This window comes from Telopea speciosissima, chromosome 11, assembly GCF_018873765.1.
Source record: "Telopea speciosissima isolate NSW1024214 ecotype Mountain lineage chromosome 11, Tspe_v1, whole genome shotgun sequence".
NCBI lineage: Eukaryota > Viridiplantae > Streptophyta > Magnoliopsida > Proteales > Proteaceae > Telopea > Telopea speciosissima.
Genome location: NC_057926.1, coordinates 43,703,935 through 43,730,925, shown reverse-complemented (window position 1 = coordinate 43,730,925; position 26,991 = coordinate 43,703,935). Strand labels below are relative to the sequence as shown.

The 26,991-nt window shown below is 37.3% G+C and overlaps 1 protein-coding gene and 1 pseudogene across 7 annotated transcripts; both read right to left on the bottom strand.

The window, feature by feature from the left end:
• Positions 1–2,704: 2,704 nt before the first annotated feature.
• On the bottom strand, positions 2,705–26,308 carry LOC122645891 (probable metal-nicotianamine transporter YSL7). Of its 7 annotated transcripts, none has more exons than XM_043839291.1 (6): positions 20,060–20,373; positions 17,807–17,970; positions 17,604–17,701; positions 5,006–5,140; positions 4,512–4,701; positions 2,705–3,862 (listed from the first exon to the last, which is right to left on the bottom strand). In XM_043839291.1, exons 1-6 carry the CDS (start codon positions 20,247–20,249, stop codon positions 2,756–2,758), a joined length of 1,884 nt encoding a protein of 627 aa, XP_043695226.1. In that variant the 5' UTR covers positions 20,250–20,373; the 3' UTR covers positions 2,705–2,755. The 7 variants fall into 7 exon arrangements, with proteins under 7 accessions (XP_043695226.1, XP_043695228.1, XP_043695230.1 ...); XM_043839293.1 differs by lacking the exons at positions 17,604–17,701; positions 17,807–17,970 and adding exons at positions 5,250–5,347; positions 6,000–6,163; XM_043839295.1 differs by lacking the exons at positions 17,604–17,701; positions 17,807–17,970; positions 20,060–20,373 and adding exons at positions 5,250–5,347; positions 6,000–6,163; positions 8,126–8,501.
• Positions 23,882–25,404, bottom strand: LOC122645173 (annotated as a pseudogene).
• Positions 26,309–26,991: the final 683 nt, after the last annotated feature.

Here is a 26,991-nt window from a genome sequence, read left to right as displayed (position 1 = left end):
CTTCTGCCAATTACCCATGAATTCTTCCATTTCTTAAAAAAATAGGATGTATGTTTGTATGCCACTTAAAATTAATATGTCAAAAACCTATAACAGGTTTGAGTATGGTGGTTTTGTAGAGCTATTATTGAATTCACAGGTACCGATGACAAATGGTGTGATCTAGTCTCCGTATGCATATACACAAAGTCCTTTGCAGCTAAAGCAATTGATTAGCCTTCTCTGAGATTCAGTCCTCAAGAGGTATAATGTAGGTGATCCAATCTCTCCATTTCTTTTCATTCTTATCATGGAAGCTCGGCCTGACTAAAATCATTAACCTCTATGAATAGAACATATTTATTAAGGGTATTAAGATCTATGGATATGCTTCTTGCAAAACAAATTTTTTGTTTGCAAATGACTTCTTTTTGTTTGGTGAAGCTTCCATGGCAAAAACCTAAATTTTTAAGTTCATCCTTAGGGTTTTGAAGAAATCTCTTTGGCGGGGGAAGATTGGAAAATGGGAAGCAAAAGATCCCTTGAGTTCTTCTATCTTGCATCTCTTGGGCATTAGGGGTTCATGACCTTTCTAAGGAGGTCATTTATTTAGGCAACAAACTCTTCCTTCATGTTAACCCAAAAAAAAAAAAAAAAAAAAAAAAAAAAAAAAAAAAAACTCTTCCTTCATACATCTAGTAAAAATGACTATGGTTAATTGTTCAACGGTGGGTGTCTCTCTGACTATATATCGGTTCATTAGATTCATGGTGTCGAGTTGTGTATGAAATAGATGCTCACATGGAATCCACTTCATGTAATGGAGAATATCAGAGAGTGTGTCTATACATGATTTGACAGAATACAATTCCAGTGGTAAGTTTTGTAAATAGTTTACAAAAGATTTTGAACTTATTAATTAATATTAATAATTGTGTTATAAATGTTTTCATTGTTCTAATCCACAATACAGATTCTCTGTGTAGCGTCATTAATTTTTACCATGCCCTGAGGACTATTATGTGATATTGTTTAAGTGGTGTGACTTGAGTATAGTGAAGATTGACAATTTCTTCTAAGAACTATGAACCCTAAGCACATCTTTTGATTTTCAATACAAGATTGATGCCATTTTATGTCACTACGTCCTACTTATAGTTCGTTCATCATGAATTTTCATATGAACAAACTGCTTGTTGTTGAAATTTTTGAATTTGCCAACATGTAAAAGAAGGCAGAAGTTTCAATCCAGAAAAATAAAATAGTAGTTTCTATCCAGAAAAATAAAGTAGTAGTATGGCAACAAAGGGGAAGCCTTTTAAAACTATGCCGAAAGGCAAGAAGAAGACGAAGGGTTACAAGGATAAGATATTGAAGGTCAAAGAAGAAAGGGTGGAGGAAAATAAATTGGCTAAAAATTTTCACTTCAAAAAAATTGACATGTAAAGTTTTACATGTTGAAAAGTGTTCCAATGTTTTTTTTTCATTTTTCTGGAAAAAAGCATTGAAAAAATTTTCTAACATACAAAATTTTACATTTACAAAATAAAATTTTCCAGGTAAAATTTTACGCCGAAACAAACAGAGCCATATATAGGAAAATGTTTCCATGGCAATAAACCTGGACATTGGAAATGCAATTGTCGCACTTATCTAGCTTCTCTGGAAAAGAAGCTAGTAGAATGTACTCTTAAAACTCTTGTCTTAATTGAATCCAATTTATTCGTAAGACCATCGTTGGTGGACTTTGTGTCCACTACTCATGTTTGCTATATGTTGCAAGGTTTCCAGAAGATACAATGTACGTCAACATGAAGTGCGTCTTAGGATGGGAATAGGAGAAGATGCCACAACAGTGGCTATATGAACTTTTGTTTTAAGATTTGTTAAATCTAGTTTAATTTTTTGAAGGATTGTTTCAGATTTAAAAAAAAAAACCGTCTTTCAGTTTCAAAGATAATTTTTAGGTGGATATGTTTTTAACTCGAGTTCAAAACTTGCTATTTGTAATAGGGAGAATGTTTTCTAGGTGGGACGTAGGGCCACGCCCACGCACAACAGGGGCTGGAATGACTGTCATGCCCCCATGTATGACAGAAATTCCACCCCCTTTTGTGCCACCGCGTGTGCTCTCATTGGCTGGTGTGCACGGCATGGCCCCTGCGTCCCACCCAGAAAACAGCGCCCCTTTGTAATAATAGTAGACATATTGTTTTTGAAATTTTAGAAAATGATTTACATTTTTAAACATTGTCTTAAAAATAAATGAGGTTTCAAATGTCGATTTGAAAAGATAACTTGCTCCTGAAACTTCACTTATCTATGACACCTTAGATTAATTCATATTGAAGTAAAAAAATTAAAATGTTAATTAAGGATGAATCTTTAGAAAGTCTAAAGGTGGAACTTTATCCGACTTATCAATCCATTCTACAAGGAAAAATGACCAAGAAATCCTTTTCCATCAAAAGTAAAGGATTTGTTGGAGTTAATCCACTTTGTTGTATGTGGTTCAATTAATATTCATGTTTAATTCAAATATAAATGTTTTGTAACTTTTACTGATTATTATAGGTATAGGTACCTAATTCATTGAAAACCGATAACCTTTGAAAAGTTCAAAGAATTTCTTGTCGAGGTTGAGAACTAGCCAATCAGCTTTGAGACCTTAACATTTCATGGATGGGATGAAAATCCTCTACAAATATGAAAATTAAGTACATGACCATTATTATCCAATAGTGTTACAACACTCACAGTTTAACAAAGGGTAGTCTTAAGACCCCAATAAGAAAGCATCAACTCTAGCATTTGTTGCACTATCCAGAAACTTCATGCAAATGGGTGGATTCACCTTAGCCAAAGCAAGTACTGAACTAGGCAAAGTCCATATCCCATCACCACATATCAAACCAGAAGCAACTGCAGGCCCAAATGCATCTGCTTTGGCCCTGTTTAGCTTTTGCCACACAAATAATATCAAACTTCCTACACACATGTCAATTCCAAAGTAAGACCCAATGTAGAATGGTATTGCCATAGCCATTGGGAGTGGAAAATACTGGGCCCACTTCTTTCCTACAGAATCTCTTATTGCATTTATCAAAATTGATGCAAAAAAGAACCCATAACAAAATTGAAGGCAATGGCTTGGAAGAGATGAGAACCCTTCAACACCTAACATAGCCATGCTGCGAAATACTGTTGCATAAGGGGCAGGGTATTGTGACCCAGGTAGACCCAGATCAGGGAAAGCCTTGTAGAAGATCCAGAAGACACAAGGGGAGATAAGACAACCCATTGCAGTCCCAATCACTTGGCTTACAAACATTGACCTTGGTGAAGCTAAGGTCAGGTACCCTGTCTTGAAATCCTGTGAGAGATCAGATGCTGTGGAGACAATGTTCATCATCACACCACAAGCTGCAAGACCTGCTAGAACCCCTCCATTTGATGCCCCAGCCCATGCACCAATTGTAAAGATAGCAAGTGTTCCATATGTGGAGGCTAGGGACCAATCTGTGAGCCCACACCCATAAGCATTACAAAAGGCTAGAACTGGTGCAACAATGTAGATGACCAAGATATAGTACCACTTGAGTGGAGGGAAGAAGAGTGGAACTATAATAATGGCTAGAATAGCAATAGTAACATAGCCTCCTAATGCAAACCAGATTGGAATTTGGTCTTTGAGGAAGAGTTTGGTTCTTCGTTCATCATCATAAGAGGGAAGTGGGCTTGCAGGTAAGTTTTGATCAGCAACAGGGAGAACATCTTTTCTTTTAATACGAATTTCTTGAGATAAGCTGATGATTGTTCGGCTCAAAACCTTCACAAAGTTGTATAAACCATCTCCTAGGATCATGGCAATTGAAATGAAAACCTGCAATTAAGTATAGTATCACAGAAATGTCAATGTGGCATAAATAGATTTTCCACTCTAGAGTGAATTCCTACAGCACCATCTGTTTACAAATTGAAATGGGAAATTAACACTATTGTACCATATTGCGTGGACTCGATATTGATTTAGTTTAGGCTAGATTTTGGTATGATTTCTAGTTCAATTTCGAATTGATTGATTTCATGAAATAGTCAACAAATAGATTTTTGGTCAAGAAATTGAAGTTATTTTGGTTGCATCAATCTGAAATATTTCAAGAATAAGAAATCCATTTGGTAGTTTAATTTCTAAGAATGGATTCTCTATATTTCTTCAGGAGAGGATGGTGATGGTGGGGGCGGAGGCGGAATGGATTCTAGTTCAATTTTTAGCTTATTGTGTAACACACAAAATAGGAATCATGCCCCTTCAGCTTGCTCTGTTCTATTAAATTGATGATGTCTTAATGGATGTTTTTAGGAATCATTATCCTCTCCTGTTACAGGACGGTGCTATAACGCATCGTGCGGCGCTGCAGAGGCCATGTAGCACAGCGGACCCCACATGATGCACATGGCCTCTACAGCCACCGTACGCTGCATTACAGCAGGAGAGGATAAAAATTGTGTTTTTAGAAGCATAACCTTACCTTGTAACCTTGTAGGCCACTGAGACTGCTAGATGGAAGGCTTGCAGAATACCAAACACCTGCTTTATTACCTATAAGAGGCCACATAATACCCCATGAAAGAATTGATCCAACTAACACAGATACATTTATGATGTGTGGACATATCATTCCAACCCCAACAAAAGTCGCCGAAAAATCGAAGTAAAACCTGTTTTTTTCAGACAAAAGAACAGCAGATATCAATATTCCAGAACAAGAATTAGGCAATAAAGATATTTATCATCTACGATTCCCTGCCCGGTATGGTTCCTAACTTCCTACAGTCCTCTAACAAGAGGGGGGGTGGACCCCACCGGGGTAGAGTGTTCGGTCTGAGGGTGGAATGGTCATTTCCCCCCCTCCCCTCTTTTAGAGAATTGTAGGAACCATAGGCAATAAAGGTCCTGTGTGGGTGTGGGTTTTATATCAAACTAATCATCCTAGCTATCTGAATTATAAAAGCTTTTACATACGACTTGTTAAAGGCTTGGAGACCAAATGTAGGGAAGGCTGTAAATCCACAATTATTCCCTGCAGTGAAAAACCATTGAAAGAAACCCCACAAGAAGCTGAAAGAGAAGAACTTGCCCAATGTCTTGACTTGTTTCCTGAGAATTAACATGAGAAAAATATAACAGATGAGAGCTCTCCTTCTGATATTCAGTTTCAAAAAAAATATATATATATAGCTTTGTCAAGAGAATTAATCTTAATTACTTGGCAACTTTGGCTCCTTCAGGAGTGTGGAAGCTGTTTATAAGGTGTGCAGTTGCAGTGCCACTTGGGTAGGTTAGTCTAAAGTCAATGATCATGATCTGAATCCAAAAAACAAACAACATATATATAAGGATCAAAATATATAATTCCAACATAAGAAATAATTCAAGTTTGAAGGAAACCCTAAGTTATGACTCCACTATAAATTTTTGGAAGGCCCAATCTTGAAATTTTATTATGGGGAAGGATTTTCCCAATCCCGGTTCGGCCCTGATTGACCTAAATCTCCAGCCCACTTGATATATATTAATATATATCAAAACCCACTTAATAAAGCACCAACCCACTTTTTGATGTATTATAGTAATATAGGGTCAGGTTGGCCCTGCCAAGGCCGGGGCCTCAACCTAGGCCTGGTCTGGTCTTGCCAGGGTCTAGCAATTATGAAACCTAACCCGACCCTTCCTTATCCCCAAGCCCGACCCAGCCCTATCCGGGCTCAGGGCAGGTTAAGGCTGGGTCGGGATGGTCGGGTTTTTTTGACACCCCTAGTAAAATTTCAACATAAAACTGTTTTTGGCTACAGTTAATGCTTCCGTCTAGCAAAATCTATATTGAAATAGGGTCTAAAATGTGCAAAACTGCTCAGCACCAGGGGGGCAATCTTGGACCTTAACCACATGTTCATTTGAGATCATGCTTTGATTTTCATGTGTAACTAAAGGCAATAAATGAATTAATTGAAATTACCTTCCGAAGAGGCACCACAGAGAAGAGCCCAATGAAACTAACAACAAAGAGAAACCCAATCATCCATGCAGGTTGTGGATTCTTGACATTTAGAGCATCTGTAAAATTTGTTTCTTGGTTCGCTACAACACTACTCATTCCAAAGAGGTAACTCCCAAAACCTCCTGCTCACTCAAATTAAAACATAACACCATTAACAATGAAGTTCTTAAACCAGTTAAGACATGTAAAGAAAGGTCCTAATCATGTTCAAGAGCATAAAATGTATGGTTTAGTTAGGCATCGATTGGATAAAAGCATGAGATGTTCATTGATTAGGAAGACAATCAACCCTAACACCCCCCCCCCCTTGCAATCCAGGTTTAGGGCCTCAGGTTGGTTTGTTATTCTTTAGTAAAAGGGGAGTACCAACATCAAGAGCATAATCACACAAATATACAGCTAGTTCTTCTTGTTGGGAGTACAATGTCTTGTATTCCTTCGTTTGATTTGTGGGTTGATTCTGAAGGGGCTGTTAAGAGGCTGTAGGCCTCAAGGGCGGTAGCTCCCGAAGAAATTTTTTGAAGACTATATGGATATTTCAGTAAGATTTCTGTATAAGATTTCACAATAAATATATAGTGAGGGTTCTTTCTCTGTAATGCAATCTGAGAGAGGTGTGAGAACGAGCAGTTGTAACCATATTCTCCATTGATAGTGAAACAGATCTCATCTCACCATCGACGTAGGCAATCTTGTCGAACCACATAAATCTTTGTGTTTGTTTGTATGATTGTTGTTTGCGATTTCCATTCTTTTCTGCATCGTTTTAGGATTCATTTTTCCACACTTTCCCATACAATAGATCCCAAATCAATAATTGGTGGATCCAATTGTAACTCTCGATGTTAGCCTTTGTGTGACATAGATCATTTAATGCTTGTGTCCTTAGAGGGTGGACCTAAGGTTACTCCATTGTGATCAAGTGATTGTGGGTTTGAATCGAGAAACCGTCTCTCCGCAAAGAGGGGGTAAGACTGCGAACATTATGGAATTCAGATCCTCCACCCACATGAGGTGTCACCCTACATTGGGGATGGCGGGGATGTCCACCCATCTGATACCCCCTAACCCTTGTATCAGATGGTGTGGCACCCCACTTGAGTAGAGAATCCAGACTCTACATTATGACACTCTCCAGATCCACAGTGGTGGGAACCTCGTGTATTGGGTATGCTGCTCATTGGATAAGTTTCAGCCAGAAACAATTACCTAGAAGAAATGCTTTAGAGTACTAAAGAAAAAGTAGTACAAATGCCTTGAATGTGAGTTCAAAATAACAGAAAAATTGCACAAGGTTATGTTTATAGATGACCCATGAAGGATAAAATTTCATCCTATCATGAAATAACAAATATTTTTTATTTTTTTGGATAGATGACAAGTATGCTTGACAGGTGAAATAACCAACGAGACCGGATCATGTCCTAGTACAAGTACCGTCCAAGGCCTTCCAGGACCATTCACATGGAATCAACACCTCCTATAGGTCCCACAGTGGATTTCATGTGACTGACCTTAAAGGGCCTTGTATAGTACTTATATAAGGACATGATCCGTGCTCATGTTACAACATATTTATTGTTAATGGAAGAAGACCTTGCTCGGTTTCATTACCGTTAAAACTGACAAAATTTTGTTGCTACCTGATTGCAGGAACTTTCCTTGTACCCGAGCTCACAGTGTATGAAATGGAATCTAGAAGGGTATTTTGAAAAATACTAAAACCTAAGAAGGTAATTTTGAACAATAGAAAGTGAATTATTTCATTTCTTTGGTTGCAAGCTTGGGTATTAACAAGAAAGTTACTACAACCTGGGTAGCAGCAAAAAAACATTCCCGCTAAAACGGATTGGAAGATTTCAATCCTAAGGTGGTAAAAATATAAAAAATCAAGATTTTCATCCTCTCAAGTGTGGTGCACTGCCCAATGCACCTTTAAAGTGTATCTGATGATGGCAACTACACTTGGCAGGATAAAAATTCAATGCACAATTGAAGTATACCATCTGATGCACTTTAAAGGTGCACCGCATTTGAAATGATAAAAATTCAAAAAATCGCTATGGGCTTTACAGAGAACGTACCACTGAAAGCTATCCCAGCGCTTGCAACGACACAGGTCTGGATGACAGTGTTCTCTTGCCTTGTGAAGGGTACTTTGAGCCAACCAGTCTTCTCCAGGAACTTTGTCCATGTCTTCACAAAGAAGAACCCCAAAAGCCCAGCAGAGACATTGAGGGAAGGTATGATACCTGAGGTGAGGTTGAGTTTCATGACAATGAAGCTGAAGAGGACTGAAAGAAAAAATGCCACCACGAAAGCTCTCAAGGTCAGCTGTTCTCTCCATGAAGGCACCTTCTTGTTCTCAAAGATTTGTTCCACACTGAGCTCTACTTCTTCTTCTTCTTCTTCTTCTTCTTCCTTCTTCTTCTTCTTTGATCCCTGACGATTCACTAGTTGTTGATCTGAGAGACCTCCATTGGTGGTGGTGTTCTGGATGTCCTCCTCTTTGTTATCCATTGATCTGGATAATTTTATGTATCTTAGACTTGAAAGTTGTGGACTTGATTTGAAAATGAATCTCTTCTTTGTGTGATTTTTACTTTTATATGACTTTTGAAGGGAATATTTAATTTTTTTTTAATCTCTATTTATTGGGAAAATCTTGCTGTAATCAAAGTTGGTTTTGTAATTTTACTTTTTGGCCTTTTGTTTTATGTCTAAAATTTATTTTAGAGATGGGTAAAAAAGAGTTTTCAAAATAAGTTGAAAATGACCTGTCATTATGTCTTTTAAAAATTTGTCATTATTCATGTGATATGAAAAGATTACTCGTACTTTAAATAATTCTTGCGAATAAGACAAAAGATAAAAATGTAAGATTACAACTTCTTAGTTCACTTACTTGATAACAACAAGATGCACCCTTACTTATATCTCCATGTGCACTGACGTCAGCTTGAAAGCACAGTGATGACATTTGTTTGAGTAAGACAAAGGATTTCATACATGCTTTTTTGGGAAAGCATTATGATTGTTGCCAAAATCTAAAGCAATATGATTATTGCCTAAATATGGAATTAATGGATAGCATTGATGGAGTACATGTACAACTTCACCCCGTGCTTTGTAGTTGTGATTTTTGTTTTAAAATAGTAACAATTATATAAGAGATGACTAGTTTACGAACAGTTTAGTCATGCCACCGATCATTCTCTTTAACGCCTTTAAGGTGCAATCCAGACGTGGGATAGAGAGACTAAATACATATGAGCAAAGTGACCCCCTAGAGACAAGAGAGCATAGAGAGCCTTCTCTTTAAAGAATCCTACATTTTTTGTTCTCATAATACTATATGAACTACAAATTCATCTTTTTCATAAACAATGTAGGACGAAACATTTCTCACTCTTCTGACTTTACAAAAAGTAATGAGTTCAAACATTGTGGCCTTTGTGAGAAACAAATAATCAAAAATCTTGTGAATAAACTTAGAAGTATTTTGAAACTTATTTGTAATATAACAACAGGTTTAATTATTGGAATCGAATTGGCTGAATTGGTTGATCTGGATTAGAATCAATTTTAACCGATCCCAATTCCTCCAAGTTGAAGTAGCCTTAAGTGGATCAGTACTAAATCAGCATTGCAAATCTAGCAGTCTGACAAATCTGAATATATGTAAGGGTGTCAACCTGTATCGCAAATCGTATACAAATATTGTATCGAATCGTCATTCGGTTTTGTATCGATATGAGATACTTGTACCGAGTCAGTATTCAGTATGATACTGATATGGACAAAATAGTGAAAATGCACCATATTGAACCGAAACCGTACCAAATACATGTACAGCAATTCCAAATAGATTCGGTATGGTATCAATATGAGATACTTGTACCGATCGGTATTCAGTACGATATCAATATGAGGTAGATGTGCAATGTACCATACCAATACCGGATGCCATATACCGATTGATACACTTAAATATATGCATGACCACATATGGCATTATGATTTGAAACAAAAAAAAAGCATGAAGCATTGAACCTTTTGGAAGAAAAATAGGGGAAGAGACAGAGGCAAGGGAGAGAGATGGAGGGGTGGAGGCACAAACAGTTGGGCAGCACTCCGTAAAGTCTTAATTTTTTTAGGAGAAATGTTCTCTGTGGGGGAGTGTACCCCTGCACCCAGACATATGGGGGCTAAATGACCACTCCGTCCCTATGAAAGGTGGTAATGAATGCCCTGTTGATGCCATCACATGTGCTCCCATTGGCTTCTGTGCATATGCAGGGGCTACGTTCCCCCATAGAGAACTCTTGCCCCTTTTTGAAAGGTCGATTCACAACCTGATTCCAAAGGGGTTGATCCAAGTTAACTCAGATCGATCTAGATCTTAAACCCTAACTGGTAAGTCTATCAACAAAAACCCTTATCCTCCCCACGTAGGTTAAGCAACATGTAAAACCCTTACCTTATGTTGGAGTCGGGATCAGCTACCCACTTGCCACTTGGGGAGCGGTGGGGAGATCCTAACCCTCCATGGACTGTGGGACACACCTCTGGGGTGTGGTCATGGAGGGTTCAGATCTGTCCTCACCTTCCCCAACGATTAAATAATTTTCTCTTTAAAAAAGTTTGTGATGACCATTGTTAAAAAAAAATCATCATTGCATGCATCAAAAAATTCTATGAGCGTGGCCGGCGCTGGTGTAGGGGTTATATAGGGATGTAAACGGATCAAATTTGGTCGGATAGTGGCATTATCATATTCGTATTCGATTATATTCGGACGGATTAGAATAATATCCTATCGGTTTTCGGGCGGATTCGGATAATTTCCGGATAGTGATTTTTTGAATACAGGTTCTCCTAAATGGATATGAATACGGATCGAATATGATTTTTCTACTATCCGTTGACATATTTACCGTTTTTATGATGAGGGTTAGGGTTGAGACTTGAGAGTTCAGTAACTACCCTTTTTTCTACTCTTCTTAGTCTTTTATTCTCTTACGTTTTTATTTTTTGATTTTTTAATAGATATATAATTCCATGTATCGCATTGCATAAAACAATATATATATATATATATATATATATATAACCAATAGCAAATCTCCAAAAAAGAATCACATTATCTTAACTTATAAATTTATAAAAATAAGATAACAAAATCCAATAAGGTAACTTAAAAGGATAGACAAATACGGAGTTATATTTCAAATATTTTGTTACCGTTGGACTGCTAAACGAATTGGATAATAATCGATCGGATAGGGGGATTACCATATTCGTATTCGATTAGTTTCGGACGGATTCGGATTCTCCTAAACGGATACGAACGTGGATCGAATATGAATTTACGAATATCCATTTACATCCCTAGGGTTATACAACCAAGCAGCGATTTTTTGCCTTTTTAAAAAAATGTGAGATATTTTAGAATCCCTCTCATAGGATAATTCGTGTTGCCGATACCAATATTTGAACCTTGGTTGTTTAATATGATTTGATTTTTACCGTTTAAGCAACCAAAGATATATTGGTAGTTCATTAGAAATCTGATAAGTCAATACAGAAAATAAAAAAGTGGAAGTTTTATAAGGAAGTGAAAAGGTTCTAATATATCCTTATCAGTTCCTGTTCTAGGCTTCATTCCTTTTCTAATGTAATGGACAAATGGTTGACTTTTATGCTGACAAATTGTTCTTATATTTGACGAACCAGTTAAGTTTGGATTCATGAACTGTATTTTTTTAATTAAATTATATTTTTGTAAATTCATCTTCACAACTACTAGCTGGGTTTACCATATTCCCAAGTTATAGGGTGGTAGGTCATAACTTTAAAAATATATATATATTTTTTATTTAAAGAAAAACTGTAAGAGCAAGAATCTTGACTTTTTTTTTTCTTATATGATGGTATATTTTATTTGAAGAAACACTTTAAAAGCAAGAATCTTGACTCTTGTTTTTTCAATTTAGTATGAAGTGGGTTGTGCAAGAGGTGGATGTATCTATAATAAAAATCTTGTAAGTTATTATTATTATTTTTTTAAGCTATTGAATTGAATGGTTATGCTGAATTTGGAAAGCTCATCCACTTAAAATTATTACCAAGCATTTTATTTAGGGTATTTTATACATATCACTCCTGAGGTTTGATAAAAGGATAATTTTACCTTCCAATTTTGAAAAATTCTATGTATCCAAAACGATTGGGAAGATGAGTTGCAAATTTCAAAACCCTTTCAACCCTTAAGGAATTTAGGGTTTCAAATTAAGGAAAAATTCCAAACAACATCATAATAGATCCGGCCATCAATCGTATCTACCACTCCACTGATTACCCAGATCTTTGCGTCTCCTCCTTGAAACCCTAGCTCCATGGCCAGGTCGATGTGATCACAATTCTGAATTTAGAAATTCAGACCAGCAGAGACCGTGCCATTGCTGCCTCCGTGGACTAGTAGGAACAGTGATGGGGGTGTAGAAGAAGGAACAGGGAGCAGGGAAAAGAAAAATTAATAAAGAAAGGAAGAGAAAGGAATGGCAGAGGACGGAACTAAGGAAGATGTACCTGATTTGGAAGGAGAAAGAGGAAATAGAGAGAGGAAGGAGAACCCCCAAGTACCAAAACAGGGACAGAAGAAAAGAGCTTAGTCTGAATCTGAGATTACAATTTCTTACCTTTCATGAGATGGTTTAAAAACCAGTTCTTACCTGGATGAAAGCCATAAATTGTTTTTAAGAGCTCGACGGATTGATTCTCTGCTTTGGAGCTGAGGTTGAACTAAATGTTTGAACCTTACTCATTTTCAATTTAGTGAGATTTGGGATCTACAAAATGGAGAAATTCAGGTTCTCTGTGTTCTTCTTCCTACTCTTGTCTGTTCTATTCTGGTTGTGTATGTGGAAAAGAGGGCACGAATTACCCAATAAAGATTTCGTCCCACAAGTGCGCAAAAGGGTTTTGATTTGGTATTTTTTACCAATTTTAAACCCTAAATTCCTTAAGGGTTGAAAGGGTTTTGAAACCTGTAACCCATCTTCCCCAATCGATTTGGGAAAGATGAGTTGCAGGTTTTTTTTTTTTTTTTTTTTTTCCTTTTTTGCAAGAGCAATTCCGTCAATTCACCTCTTATTCTTAATATTATTAGTCATGAACTGACGAAATGGGCTTATTTGTTACGGTTTGCAAACCTCAAAGGGGTATGCAGAATTTTTCAAAACTGGGGGGTAAAATTATCTTTTCATCAAACCTCAGGGTGGTATGTGTAAATTATCCTTCTATTTACAATTGGTCTTGAATTTTTCTTATGTTATTGCCTAAAATTGTGCTGGATTATTTACATTTGATGCGTATGTTCAATAAATTTAATTTAATGTGATTAAATTAATTATTATAATTTCATATTCATGATTATTTTGATAAGGTACAATTCCTCATATTTATCGTTATTTTTTACAATTATGGAGGGACTTGGACACTCTATTCTATGGTTGTCATATTGTATATTTCTCTAATAGAGATTAGCATAGAAATATAAATGTGAATGCTTAATAGTGTTGAACTTTTGATTCATTGAAATTTTCAATTTGAATTACCGTCATTATATTCACAGGAGAATTTATGTAGTTATTTTTCCCGTAATTGAGAGGCATTTACTATTACATTTATGTTTCATGCAATCGTAGTATTCCAATGATTGATGTCTACCGACAAGACTGACTACACGTTGGATACTCGTAATGTGGGATATACGCGTGAATGGGGGTGACCCTCAATAAAATTTTCACTCCCCAAAAAGGTGAACATTCAAGTATGTGAGTTCTTACCCAAAAAGAAAACGTGAATTATTGGACTATATATGATTGGTCAGAATTCGGGGCCTCGGTAGTATTAGTTCTAATATTATTATTTGAAGAGTTTCAAATATTTTGATTAATCATTGGTCCTAACACTCATGGTTTAATGTACAATGCGTTCGCTTTTTGATGGGTCATTTTATTGTATACTTGTAAGCGTGCATTGTGGATGTTTGTAGTGTGGGGGTAAATTATAATGAAAAAATCTAGCTCATGGGGTTTTTAGGTTACACCATGGGTAAGATTGTCTTTTTGTGCAATTAAGGACAATTTAATGGTCATCCTTTAGGATCACACCATGTGGTTCAATCTAGTCAGTTTATTTGGAATCTTCAAGATAGGGTTTTTCTATTAAAGAGATTACTTAATCCAAATTTCAATTGCACACATTATTTACTTTGTTCAATTGGAAATTGAGAGATAGAGAGAGAAGTCCTTCTTCTTCTTCAAGAAAAAAGATAACAAAGGAGATTTGGAGCTTGAAGGGAATCGATAAACGATGATCGAGTGCACGTGCTGCAATCCTTTAGAGGAACGTGTCAATAATGCATTTGATGTAACCTTCAACCTTATATTGATTTCATTATAACATGTGTTCATCGAGATACTATCTCTACAATTTTTTGTAATGGTATACGTACATATCATTTTGTTTCTGCCGCCGTTAACAGTTTGTGACTGCCAACCAATTAACGAGACTAAAGCAAGTTGTTTGACGTGACCCAATTATCCTACAATCTTTAAAGGAGCGGAGTGGCATGGGAAAGAGCCCTTCAGCATTCAAGTTGGCTAAGGAGTGACAAGAAAAGGTGGATACTTTAATTTCATCTTTGTCACACACTTGATCACTTTAGCCATAACTCTTATATACTCTTCATATGGATCCAAACACAAATGCACTACTTTTTTGTACATCTCACATGTTGCAAGGAATTTGGGGTACATAAATAGTTAAATGATAATAAGGATCTCAACTAAATATGAAATCTTAGTGCAACAAATATTTGAATCCCTTAACTATCAAGATTCTATTGCAACTTGGGTGGGAAGAATACTAACAAGTTGGAACATAATTATTTTACTGTTAAATATTTAAAACTACATATATATACCTATATGGCCATTATTATCAAACCAAGTTACAAGCAACTCTTACAGTTTAACAAAGGGTAGTCTTAAGACCCCGATATGAAAGCATCAACTCTAGCATTTGTTGCACTATCCAGAAACTTCATGCAAATGGGTGGAGTCACCTTAGCCAAAGCAAGTACTGCACTAGGCAAAGTCCATATCCCATCACCACATATCAGACCAGAAGCAACTGCAGGCCCAAATGCATCTGCTTTGGCCCTATTTATCTTCTGCCACACAAATAATATCACACTCCCAACAAACATATCAATGGTAAAGTAAGACCCTATGTAAAATGGTATTGCCATGGCCATTGGGATTGGAATATACTGGGCCCACTTCTTTCCTACACCATCTCTAATTCCATTTATCAAAATTGATGCAAAAAAGAACCCATAGCAAAGTTCAAGGCAATGGTTTGGTAGAGCTGAGAACCCCTCAACACCTAGCATAGCCATGCCTCTGTAGACTGCTGCATAAGGGGCAGGGTATTGTGTCCCTTGTCGACCCATATCAGGGAAAGCCTTGTAAAAGATATAGAAGACACATGGGGAGATAACACAACCCATTGCAGTCCCAATAAATTGGCTTATAAACATTGACCTTGGTGAAGCTAAGGTCAGGTACCCTGTCTTGAAATCCTGTGAGAGATCAGATGCTGTAGAAACAATGTTCATCATCACACCACAAGCTGCAAGACCTGCTAGAACCCCTCCATTTGATGCCCCAGCCCATGCACCAATTGTAAAGATGGCAAGCTTCCCATATGTAGAGGCTAGAGACCAATCAGTGAGCCCACACCCATAAGCATTACAAAAAGCTAGAATTGGAGCAACAATGTAGATTACCAAGATGTAGTACCACTTGAGAGGAGGAAAGATGTGTGGAACTGTTATAATGGAGATAATGGCAATAGTAACATAGCCTCCTAATGCAAACCAAATTGGAATTTGATCTTTGAGGAAGAGTTTGGTTCGCCGTTCATCATCATAAGAGGGAGGTGAGGTTGCAGGTGAGTTTCCATCGGCAACCGGGAGAACCGAATTTCTTTTGTCACGAATTTCTTGAGATAAGCTGATGAGGGTTTGGCTTATCACCTTCGTGAAGTTGTATAGACCATCTCCTAGGATCATGGCAATTGAAATGAAAACCTGCAATTAAGTATGGCATCACAAAAATGTCAATGTGGCATAAATTAAAACAAAGACAACAAAAAAATTTCCAATCATTTCCGGGGAAGGGATTCATGTACTGTCGCATATGAGGAAAGGAATCATTCGTCAAATGAGGGTTTTTGTCATTTTGACGACCCCCTATTGTCCTCATTTGACGTTTTGTGTGCAACCATCCATGGTGCACGGTCATGTACAAAACCTTTGGTCTTATTGTGTTAGTAACTTAGAAAGTAACCAAATACAATAAGAGAAAAGGAAGCCAGATTGTCCATATATACTTTTCTCTCTCTTTCATTAAATATGTTTTTCTCTATCATTAGATATACTACATCATTCTTTACTATTGGTTTGGCATGTAAGACGCCAATACAAACGAGCAGCATTCTTTGTTTTATTCATATTGATAATGTCTTAGTTGTTTGCTATGACTGATTCAAGATATTAGGTTACAATGGAGTGTTTTAGAAGTAGAACCTTACCCTGTAACCTTGTAACCCATTGAGACTACTAGGTGGAAGGCTTGCAGAATACCAAACACCTGCTTTATTACCTATAAGTGGCCACATAATACCCCATGAAATAATTGATCCAAGTAACACAGATACATTTATGAGGTGTGGACAGATCATCCCAACTCCAACATAAGTCGCAGAGAAATCAAAGTAAAACCTGTTTTTCCAAACAAGGGAACAACAGATATCAATATTTCAGAACTAGACTTAAGCAATAAGGATATTTCTGTATAGGGAAAATCTTGTTGTAACTAAGTTTGGTTACAACAATATTGCAACCTTAGTTTTTGGCCACCTATCTTATCCGCAAAAGTTATTTTAGTCATGGGTAAAAAAGGGTTTTCAAAATAAGTACGTTGAACGTGACTTATCATTATATCATTTTCAAAAACTGTCATTGTCCATGTGAAACGACAAGATGCATCTTTATGTATAAGTTTTCACTACTACTCAGAATCTGATGAGGCTGGATCAAGTTCTCGTACAAGAATCACTCTCGTACAAGAACCATTCTCGTACGCCCTTAGGTGCAAAGATGAAATCCATTCACTCTCTTGGATTCCATACATACGAGAATGGTTCTTGTACGAGAACCTAATCTGAACTTATTGAATCATAACACATTCTACTTACGAATTGTTAAAGGCTTGGAGACCAAATGTAGGGAAGTAATCAAATCCACAATTATTCCCTGAAGTGTAGAACCATTGAAAGAAACCCCACAAGAAGCTGAAGGAGAAGAATTTGCCTAATGTCCTGACTTGTTTCCTAAGAACATGAGAAAAAAATATAACAGATGAGAGCTCTCCTTCTGATATTCAGTTTCAATAAATATAGCTTTGTCAAGAGAAGAATCTTAATTACTTAGCAAGTTTGGCTCCTTCAGGAGTGTGGAAGCTGTTTATAAGGTATGCAGTTGCAGTGCCACTTGGGTAGGTAAGTTTAAAGTCAATGATCATGATCTGAATCCAAACAGAAACCATAAGCATAAAAAAACATATAATTCTTAACAGAATAAATAATTTAAAGTTTGAAGTGAATGAATGAGTTGATTGAATTGAAATTACCTTTCTAAGAGGAACCACAGAGAAGAGGCCAATGAAACTAACAACAAATAGAAACCCAATCATCCATCCAAGTTGTGGGTTCTTAACATTCATAGCATCATTAAAACTTGTTGATTGATTCGCTATAGTTTGACTCATTCCAAAGATGTAACTCCCAAAACCCCCTGTTCATCATTCAAATTAAACCATAAAATACCATTAACAATGAATTTACCAAATTAACCAGTATTAAGACATGTAAAGAAATGTCTTAATCATGTTTCTAGAGCATAAAACATATGGTTCAGGTATGCTCAGGTTAAGCATCGGTTGGATAAAATGCTACGCTCCTGCGCCCAGATATAGGAGCACGTGAAAGTACCGCCTCCCCCCCCCCTGAAATAAAAAATGGCATCTATGTTGATGCCCCCTGCGTATATTTTCATTGGCCCCCATGTTGGTGCAAGCGCTACACACCCAAACAGTGATCTCTTGCCCTTAAAAGGCATAAGGTATTGATTGATTAGGAAGAAAATCAATCCTAAAAACCCCAAAAATTTCAACTAGAAACAATTACCTTGTAGAAATGCTTTGGGGTACCTATGAAAAATAAAACAATTGCCTTCGAATTTGAGTTCAAAGTGAGAAACTTTATATATGTTATATTTGGCCTCATGGTTCAGGTTGATCCGTATGCTAAATGGTATGAATAATAATAATTGATTTCAAGATCTTTTCGAATTTATGGTCTGCTAACATCATCACTTAACAGGTTCACCCTAATGGAATGGGTATTTCGTAAATCCCAGGGAGTCTGAAAGTAAGATTTTAAAATACAGGGGATATACAAGTAATTTACTCTTTCCTTTTTTTCATTCTCTTGTCAAACAAACATAGAAAGGTTGATTTCACAAAAATTTCAACTCTATATAAAGAACAAGTTCAAATCAAAACAGGACGATAAAAAAAAATTGTTTGGTATGGAGTGTTTGGAATGGCTCAAAGTTTAAACATCAGCAGTGAGACATTTCAAGAACCACAAAAAAAATTGAAAATGGATAGTACAGATTTTAAACATTTAGATATGAAAAATATTGGACAAAAAAATTATAATTAATATACATATAAATTTTTGGACCAACTCATGTCTTATGATTTTTTATCGCTTTTTTTGCTATATCTTTTGGATCGGTCCAAATCCAAGCCCCCATTACCTCACGCATAAATTTAAGGAAATGCTTGAAGAACACAAAAGTCAATTTTACCAATAGGTGAGCTGCCTCATGCTCATGTATCCCCTTTTTTATTTGGATTGTTTGTTTTCTTTTGTTAGGGATCTCTCCCTTGACAAATCTTCGTGGCTTTTGAGTTGTTATTTGTTTTTCCTTTTCTTAATATATTTTTCATTCACCCAAACAAATCATGCTTGATCGCACATGGTGATTGAATGCTTCATCAAATGTTGGGGATTGGTCATTTCAACTACCCTATTGTCTATATCGCAGAGTTATATGTACGATTGTACACCATGCATGTCCATACATATAATAGAATCGACAAATGAAATGATATATCTACCCTTATTTAGCTAGCTTAAGCACGCTACTGGGTAGGAAACACTTATCCATATATAGATGTATAGAATCAACATTTTTTGCCCGATAGTGGATGCTACACTGCCAAGCAAGAGCCAATCAACGCTCCCTTGCAGTTCAATCAATAGGGGGACGGAGAAGTCATTTCATGGGTATATATATATATATATATATATCACATAAAAAGATGAAATTTCATCCTATCACCATTCATGAAGTGAAGAATCTATTATGCTTACCAATAGATGACAAGTATGCTTACCTATAGATTACAAGTATATATGCTTGAGAGGTGACATAACCAAATCAGGTTTCTCTCCTCGAAACACGAGCTTGGTTCAGGTTCCATGACATGTACCGTCCTTGGAACTTAATCCGAAGTCATTTGGAATCATTGAGCCCCACAAGTTGGCTCAAGATTCTAAATTAGCTCGTACAGGTCCAGGTCCCAAGGACAATACATGTCATTGGACTTGATCTGGACTCGAAGAATCATTTCAACATTTGGATTAGATTAAATGAGAAAAGATCCACTCCAAACACAATTAACCATATTTTACATCATCCATGGGGTGTGGGTCTTTACACCCGATTGTTATCTATATATCTATAAAAAAAACAAGTGAGTGGTTTTACCAAAAAAAAAAAAAACCCTCAAGTAGGTTTTAAGAAAACGTACCACTGAAAGCAATCCCAGAGCTAGCAACAACGCAGGTCTGGATGACTGTGTTCTCTTGCCTTGTGAAGGGTTGTTTAAGCCAACCAGTCTTCTCCAAGAACTTTGTCCATGTCTTCACAAAAAAGAACCCTAAAAGCCCAGCAGAGACATTGAGGGAAGGTATAATACCTGTGGTGAGGTTCAGTTTCATGACAATGAAACTGAACAAAACTGAAAGAAACAATCCAACCACAAAGGCTCTCACGGTCAGTTGTTGTTGCCATGAAGGAACCTTGGTGTTCTCAAATATTTGTTCCACACTAAGCTGTAATTCTTCTTCTTCTTCTACTTCCTTCTTGTGAATCTTCTTTGATCCCTGGCGATTCACTAGTTGTACCTCCGAGGGAACTCCATAGGTGGAGGTGTTTTGGATGATATCGTCCCTGTTATCCATTGATTTGGATAATTTGTGGGGGATCTTTGGCTTGAAAGTAGAAACTGAATCTCTTCTTTCATGGAAGTTATTCTATTTATATGAGTTCCAAGAGAATATTTTATCAAGTGGGTACTTCACTCGCCGTGCACCTAATGGTTTTGAAAAAACTAGCTGACCTCAGCTTGAAAGCAGCTAGCGGTGATGAAATTTGCTTGAGTTTGACAATGGCAAATCTATGCTTTTCTGAGAAAGCAATATGATTATTGCCAGAATAGAGTCAACGGATATGCTTCTTTGGGATAGCAAGATGATTATTGCAATTTGGATCCTCAACTGCCGAGCCGCCCGATAGGACCATGCTGTCAAGACACGGTGAGGCACGCAATGACCGCCCTACATACCCCCACTCGGGCAAGGTGCTCGGGTAGGGATAAGACGGCCATTGCGCATCTCACCGTGGATTGGATGCATGGTCTTGCCGGGTAGAGGATCTGAATCCTATTGATTATTGCATGGTGTCATCGGATAGAGTAGGGTTGGGTTAGGGGTGTAAAATGTCAATCGGTCGGTTTAGACCGGTTTTGAATTGGTTTCATCAATTTCGGCATGAGAATGAGTGACTCCAAAATGTGATCCAATAAGGGTGCTCCGGGTTGGTTTCATATCAGTTTGGTTTCGGTTTTTCGGGTAAATATATTCAAAAATATGCAAAAGAATTGTATTTTTTTATGAATTTTGGACTGGTATCGGTTTTTCACTTAGGTTATATCGATTTTGGTCCAGTTTTTTAAGTTTAGTTTAGTGTCTTTTCGATTTCATTGCAGTCCGGCTTGGTTTAGTGCCACAAAATCCAAATTCGAAATATGATCCAACAAACTCATATTGGTTTTGGTTCGATTGAGTTTCATCGGTTTGATCCGGCATTGGTGTTACCATCACCCTTTTCGAAAAGTCTTGCCCTTTTCTTGAAGGGTAAGGATTTATGTTTTAGGGGTGATGTTCTTTGTGCCGCAGCGTAGCCTGCGCCTAGACACATGGGCCGACCATTTAGGAGGCAGGGTGGTCATTTTGCCCACCCCAATGTATCTGGGCGCAACCTGCGCCACCAACATAGAAAACATTCTCCCTATGTTTTAATAGCTATGTCAAAAATAAGCCCACACCAATAAGCCTGTCGACTTGATTGATTACTAAACGTGTTAGGCTCAAGCATTGAGAAATAGAAAATATGAAACATGTGGCTCATCAATAAACATATTTATTCTTTTTCTTCTTTTTATTAATAAACCTTTATTTTAATGAATAAATGGATAAGAGGAGGCCAAAGAAATGCTTTGCCCTTACCCAACCTGTTAAGCTTAACAACATTATACCTAACCCTTACCCTCCCTGTGCAAGCTTAACGGTATAAGATGGACAAACGGATAAAGCAATCAGAATTGACATACAGATATCTCTAATTTTGAAGAGTGTTTGGATCATCTAATTGTCGAATTTGACAACAAAGTACTGATCTCTATTCTCATCGGCGAATACATTGACCCACTAAATTTAGTGATTTCTATTATTCAGGATATTACTTATTTGGCGTCAAAGTTTAGAATCATGTACTTTTTTCTATTATTCAGGATATTACATGGATGCATAGATTGAAGCATCAAAGTATACCCAAAACATGGTCTCTACCACAGAATTGGTGAAATCAAAATTATACTGCAGGTTTCATAGATCACAGCATGCTTACAGCCATGGAAAAAGGTAAGAAAACAGCATGGGGTTGCTGGGTTTGGGTTTACCTTGTTGGATTCCAAGTACAAGGGGTCCCAAGCCTTCTCCTTCCTCTTCCTCTTCTTCTTTCTCTTTCTCCTTCTCTTTCTCTCTTCCAACGAAATGTTTAGAGCAGGTTTTTGGGATGGAGTCTTGCTTATATAGGCCCAGCCACTAAGGCATGTTTGCCTAACGCAGTTTTATGAAAATTGCATTCTAGAAACCCATTCTTCAATGCAAATGGTCCCAGAGTGGGCCCCACAAGATCACAGTGTTAGGGTAACATTCCCACAAGTCATTCTAAGCACGAGGAGATGATTCGGGGTGCGAGACACTAGGCCCCACACATCTGAGGTGAATTTTGTGTAGTGTAGCAGCACTGGTCGATCCAACTGGTTGATCCAATCGAGCAATAGGGATGGACCAGTAGGTAAATCCCTACTGTTTTTGCATGGGTCCCACAGAGGCCTGTGCCATGTCCGGGACATTGCTCTTGTATAATTTGTGGCCATCAAACAATGTTTAAACATTTAAAAATAAATTTAAACCTATTTTAGTTAAGCAAGGGCTGTACCTTAGGTTGTTCATCAACTGGTGTACAGAACAGCAACACAGGTCGGGTAGTTGCCTCCGGACTGGTAGGTATGACATCACCGGAGTTTCCCCTTCAAAAATGGTCACCGGGACAGTGCACCACAAGTTGCTAGTGGGTAAGACCCTGGATCTATCGGGTTCCAGACCTACATTCGGAGTTCGGGTCAGGGTTCGGGTACAACTGTAACATTAATGGTCATCCATTTGGATCACACCATGTGGTTCAATCTTGTCAGTTTATTTGGAGTCTTCAAGATAGGGTTTTCTATTAAAGAGATTACCTAGTCCAAATTTGAATTGCACACATTGTTTACTTTGTTCAATTGGAAATTGAGAGATAGAGAGAGCAGTCCTTCTTCTTCCTCAAGAAAAAAGATAACAAAGGAGATTTGGAGCTTGAAGGGAATTGATAAACGATGATCGAGTGCACGTACTGCAATCCTTTAGAGGAACGTGTCAATAATGCATTTTAGGTAACCTTCAACCTTACATTGATTTCATTATAACATGTGTTCATCGAGATACTATCTCTACAATTTTTTGTAACAGTATACATATCATTTTGCTTCCGCCGCCGCTAACACTTTGTGAGTGCCAACCAATTAACGAGACTGAAGCAAGTTGCTTGATGTGGCCCAATTATCCTACAATCTTTAAAGGAGCGGAACGACATGGAAAAGAGCCCTTCGGCATTCAAGTAGGCTAAGGAGTGACAAGAAAAGGTGGATACTTTACTTTCATCTTTGTCACTTTAGCCATAACTCTTCTATACTCTTCATATGGATCCAAACACAAATGCACAACTTTTTTGTACATCTCACATGTTGCGAGGAATTTGGGGTACATAAATAGTTAAATGATAATAAGATTCTCAACTAAATATGAAATCTTAGTGCAACAAATATTTGAATCCCTTAACTATCAAGATTCTATTGCAACTTGGGTGAGAAAAACACTAACAAGTTGGAACATAATTTTACTGTAAAATATTTAAAACTACATATATGGCCATTATTATCAAACCAACTCACAAGCAACACTTACAGTTTAACAAAGGGTAGTCTTAAGACCCCAATATGAAAGCATTAACTCTAGCATTTGTTGCCCTATTCAGAAACTTCATGCAGATGGGTGGACTCACCTTAGCCAAAGCAAGTACTACACTAGGCAAAGTCCATATCCCATCACCACATATCAGACCAGAAGCAACTGCAGGCCCAAATGCATCTGCTTTGGCCCTGTTTAGCTTCTGCCACACAAATAATATCACACTCCCAACAAACATATCAATGGTGAAGTAAGACCCTATGTAAAATGGTATTGCCATGGCCATTGGGATTGGAATATACTGGGCCCACTTCTTTCCTACACCATCTCTAATTGCATTTATCAAAATTGATGCAAAAAAGAACCCATAGCAAAGTTCAAGGCAATGGTTTGGTAGAGCTGAGAACCCCTCAACACCTAGCATAGCCATGCCTCAGTAGACTGGTGCATAAGGGGCAGGGTATTATGTCCCTTGTTGACCCATATCAGGGAAAGCCTTGTAAAAGATATAAAAGACACATGGGGATATAACACAACCCATTGCAGTCCCAATCACTTGGCTTATAAACATTGACCTTGGTGAAGCTAAGGTCAGGTACCCTGTCTTGAAATCCTGTGAGAGATCAGATGTTGTAGAGACAATGTTCATCATCACACCACAAGCTGCAAGACCTGCTAGAACCCCTCCATTTGATGCCCCAGCCCATGCACCAATTGTAAAGATGGCAAGCTTCCCATATGTGGAGGCTAGGACCAATCAGTGAGCCCACACCCATAAGCATTACAAAAGGCTAGAATTGGAGCAACAATGTAGATGACCAAGATGTAGTACCACTTGAGAGGGGGGATGATGTGTGGAACTGTAATAATGGAGATAATAGCAATTGTAACATAGCCTCCTAAAGCAAACCAAATTGGAATTTGATCCTTGAGGAAGAGTTTGGTTCGCCATTCATCATCATAAGAGGGAGGTGAGGTTGCAGGTGAGTTTCTGTCGGCAACAGGGAGAACTGAATTTTTTTTATCTCGAATTCCTTGAGATAAGCTGATGAGGGTTCGGCTTACCACCTTCACGAAGTTGTATAGACCATCTCCTAGGATCATGGTAATTGAAATGAAAACCTGCAATTAAGTATGCATCACAGAAATGTTAATGTGGCATAAATAGATATACTGTTTCATTCTTTACTATTGGCTTGGCAGGTAAGAAGCTAATACAAATGGGCAGCCTTTTTTGTTTTATTATATTAATAATGTCTCAGTTATTTTCTATGACTGATTCAGGATATTAGGTTACAATGGAGTGTATTAGAAGCAGAACCTTACCCTGTAACCTTGCAACCCATTGAGACTGCTAGGTGGAAGGCTTGCAGAATACTTTCCTTTTGGCATCAATAAGAGGCCACATAATACCCCATGATATAATTGATCCAAGTAACATAGATACATTTATGATGTGTGGACAGATCATCCCAACCCCAACATAAGCCGCAGAGAAATCAAAGTAAAACCTGTTTTTCCAGACAAGCGAACAACAAAATTCAATATTTCAGATCTAGACTTAGACAATAAGGATATTTCTGTATAGGGAAAATTTTGTTGTAACCAAGGTTGGTTACAACAATATTGTAACCTTACTGTTTTGTCACTTGTCTTATTCACAAAAGTTACTTTAATCATAGTTAAAAAAGGGTTTTCAAAATAAGTTGAACGTGACTTATCATTATGTCGTTTTCAAAAACTGTTATGTCCATGTAAAACGACAAGATACACCTTTATGTATGTGTTTTCACAATAGCTCAGAATCTTATGAGGCTGGATCAGGTTCTCGTGCAAGAACCATTCTCGTAGGCGCACTAATGGAATCCACTCACTCTCTTGTATTCCATATGTGCTCCTAAGGGCATACGAGAATGGTTGTCGGTACGAGAACCTAATCTGTACTTGAATTATAAAACATTCTACTTACAAATTTTTAAAGACTCGGAGACCAAATGTAGGGAAGTATTGAAATCCACAATTACTTCCTATAGTGAAGAACCATTGAAAGAAACCCCACAAGAAGCTGAAGGTCCACAAGAAGCTGAAGGAGAAGAATTTGCCTAATGTCCTGAATTGTTTCCTAAGAACATGAGAAAAAATATAATAGATGAGAGCACTCCGGCCAATATTCAGTTGCAATATATATAGCTTTGTCAAGAGAATCTTAACTACTTAGCAAGTTTGGCTCCTTCATGAGTGTGGACGCTGTTTATAAGGTATGCAGTTGCAGTGTCACTTGGGTAAGTCAGTTTAAAGTCAATGATCATGATCTAAATCCAAACACAAACATAAGCATCAAAACATATAATTCTTAATAGAAGAAATAATTCAAGTTTGAAGTGAATGAATGAGTTGATTGAAATTACCTTCCTAAGAGGAACCACAGAGAATTTAATGGTCACCCTTTAGGATCACACCATGTGGTTTGATCTCGTCAGTTTACTTGGAATCTTCAAGATAGGGTTTTTCTATTAAAGAGATTACTTAGTCCAAATTTGAATTGCACACATTATTTACTTTGTTCAATTGGAAATTGAGAGATAGAGAGAGAACTCCTTCTTCTTCCTCAAGAAAAAAGATAACAAAGGAGATTTGGGGCTTGAAGGGAATCGATAAACGATGATCGAGTGCACGTGCTGCAATCCTTTAGAGGAACGTGTCAATAATGCATTTTAGGTAACCTTCAACCTTATATTGATTTCATTGTAACATGTGTTCATCGAGATACTATCTCTACAATTTTTTGTAATGGTATACGTACATATCATTTTGTTTCTGCCGCCGCTAACACTTTGTGAGTGCCAACCAATTAACGAGACTGAAACAAGTTGCTTGAAGTGGCCCAATTATCCTACAATCTTTAAAGGAGCAGAGCGGCATGGGAAAGAGCCCTTCAGCATTCAAGTTGGTTAAGGAGTGACAAGAAAAGGTGGATACTTTACTTTCATCTTTGTCACACACTTGATCACTTTAGCCATAACTCTTATATACTCTTCATATGGATCCAAACACGAATGCACTACTTTTTTGTACATATCACATGTTGTGAGGAATTTGGGGTACATAA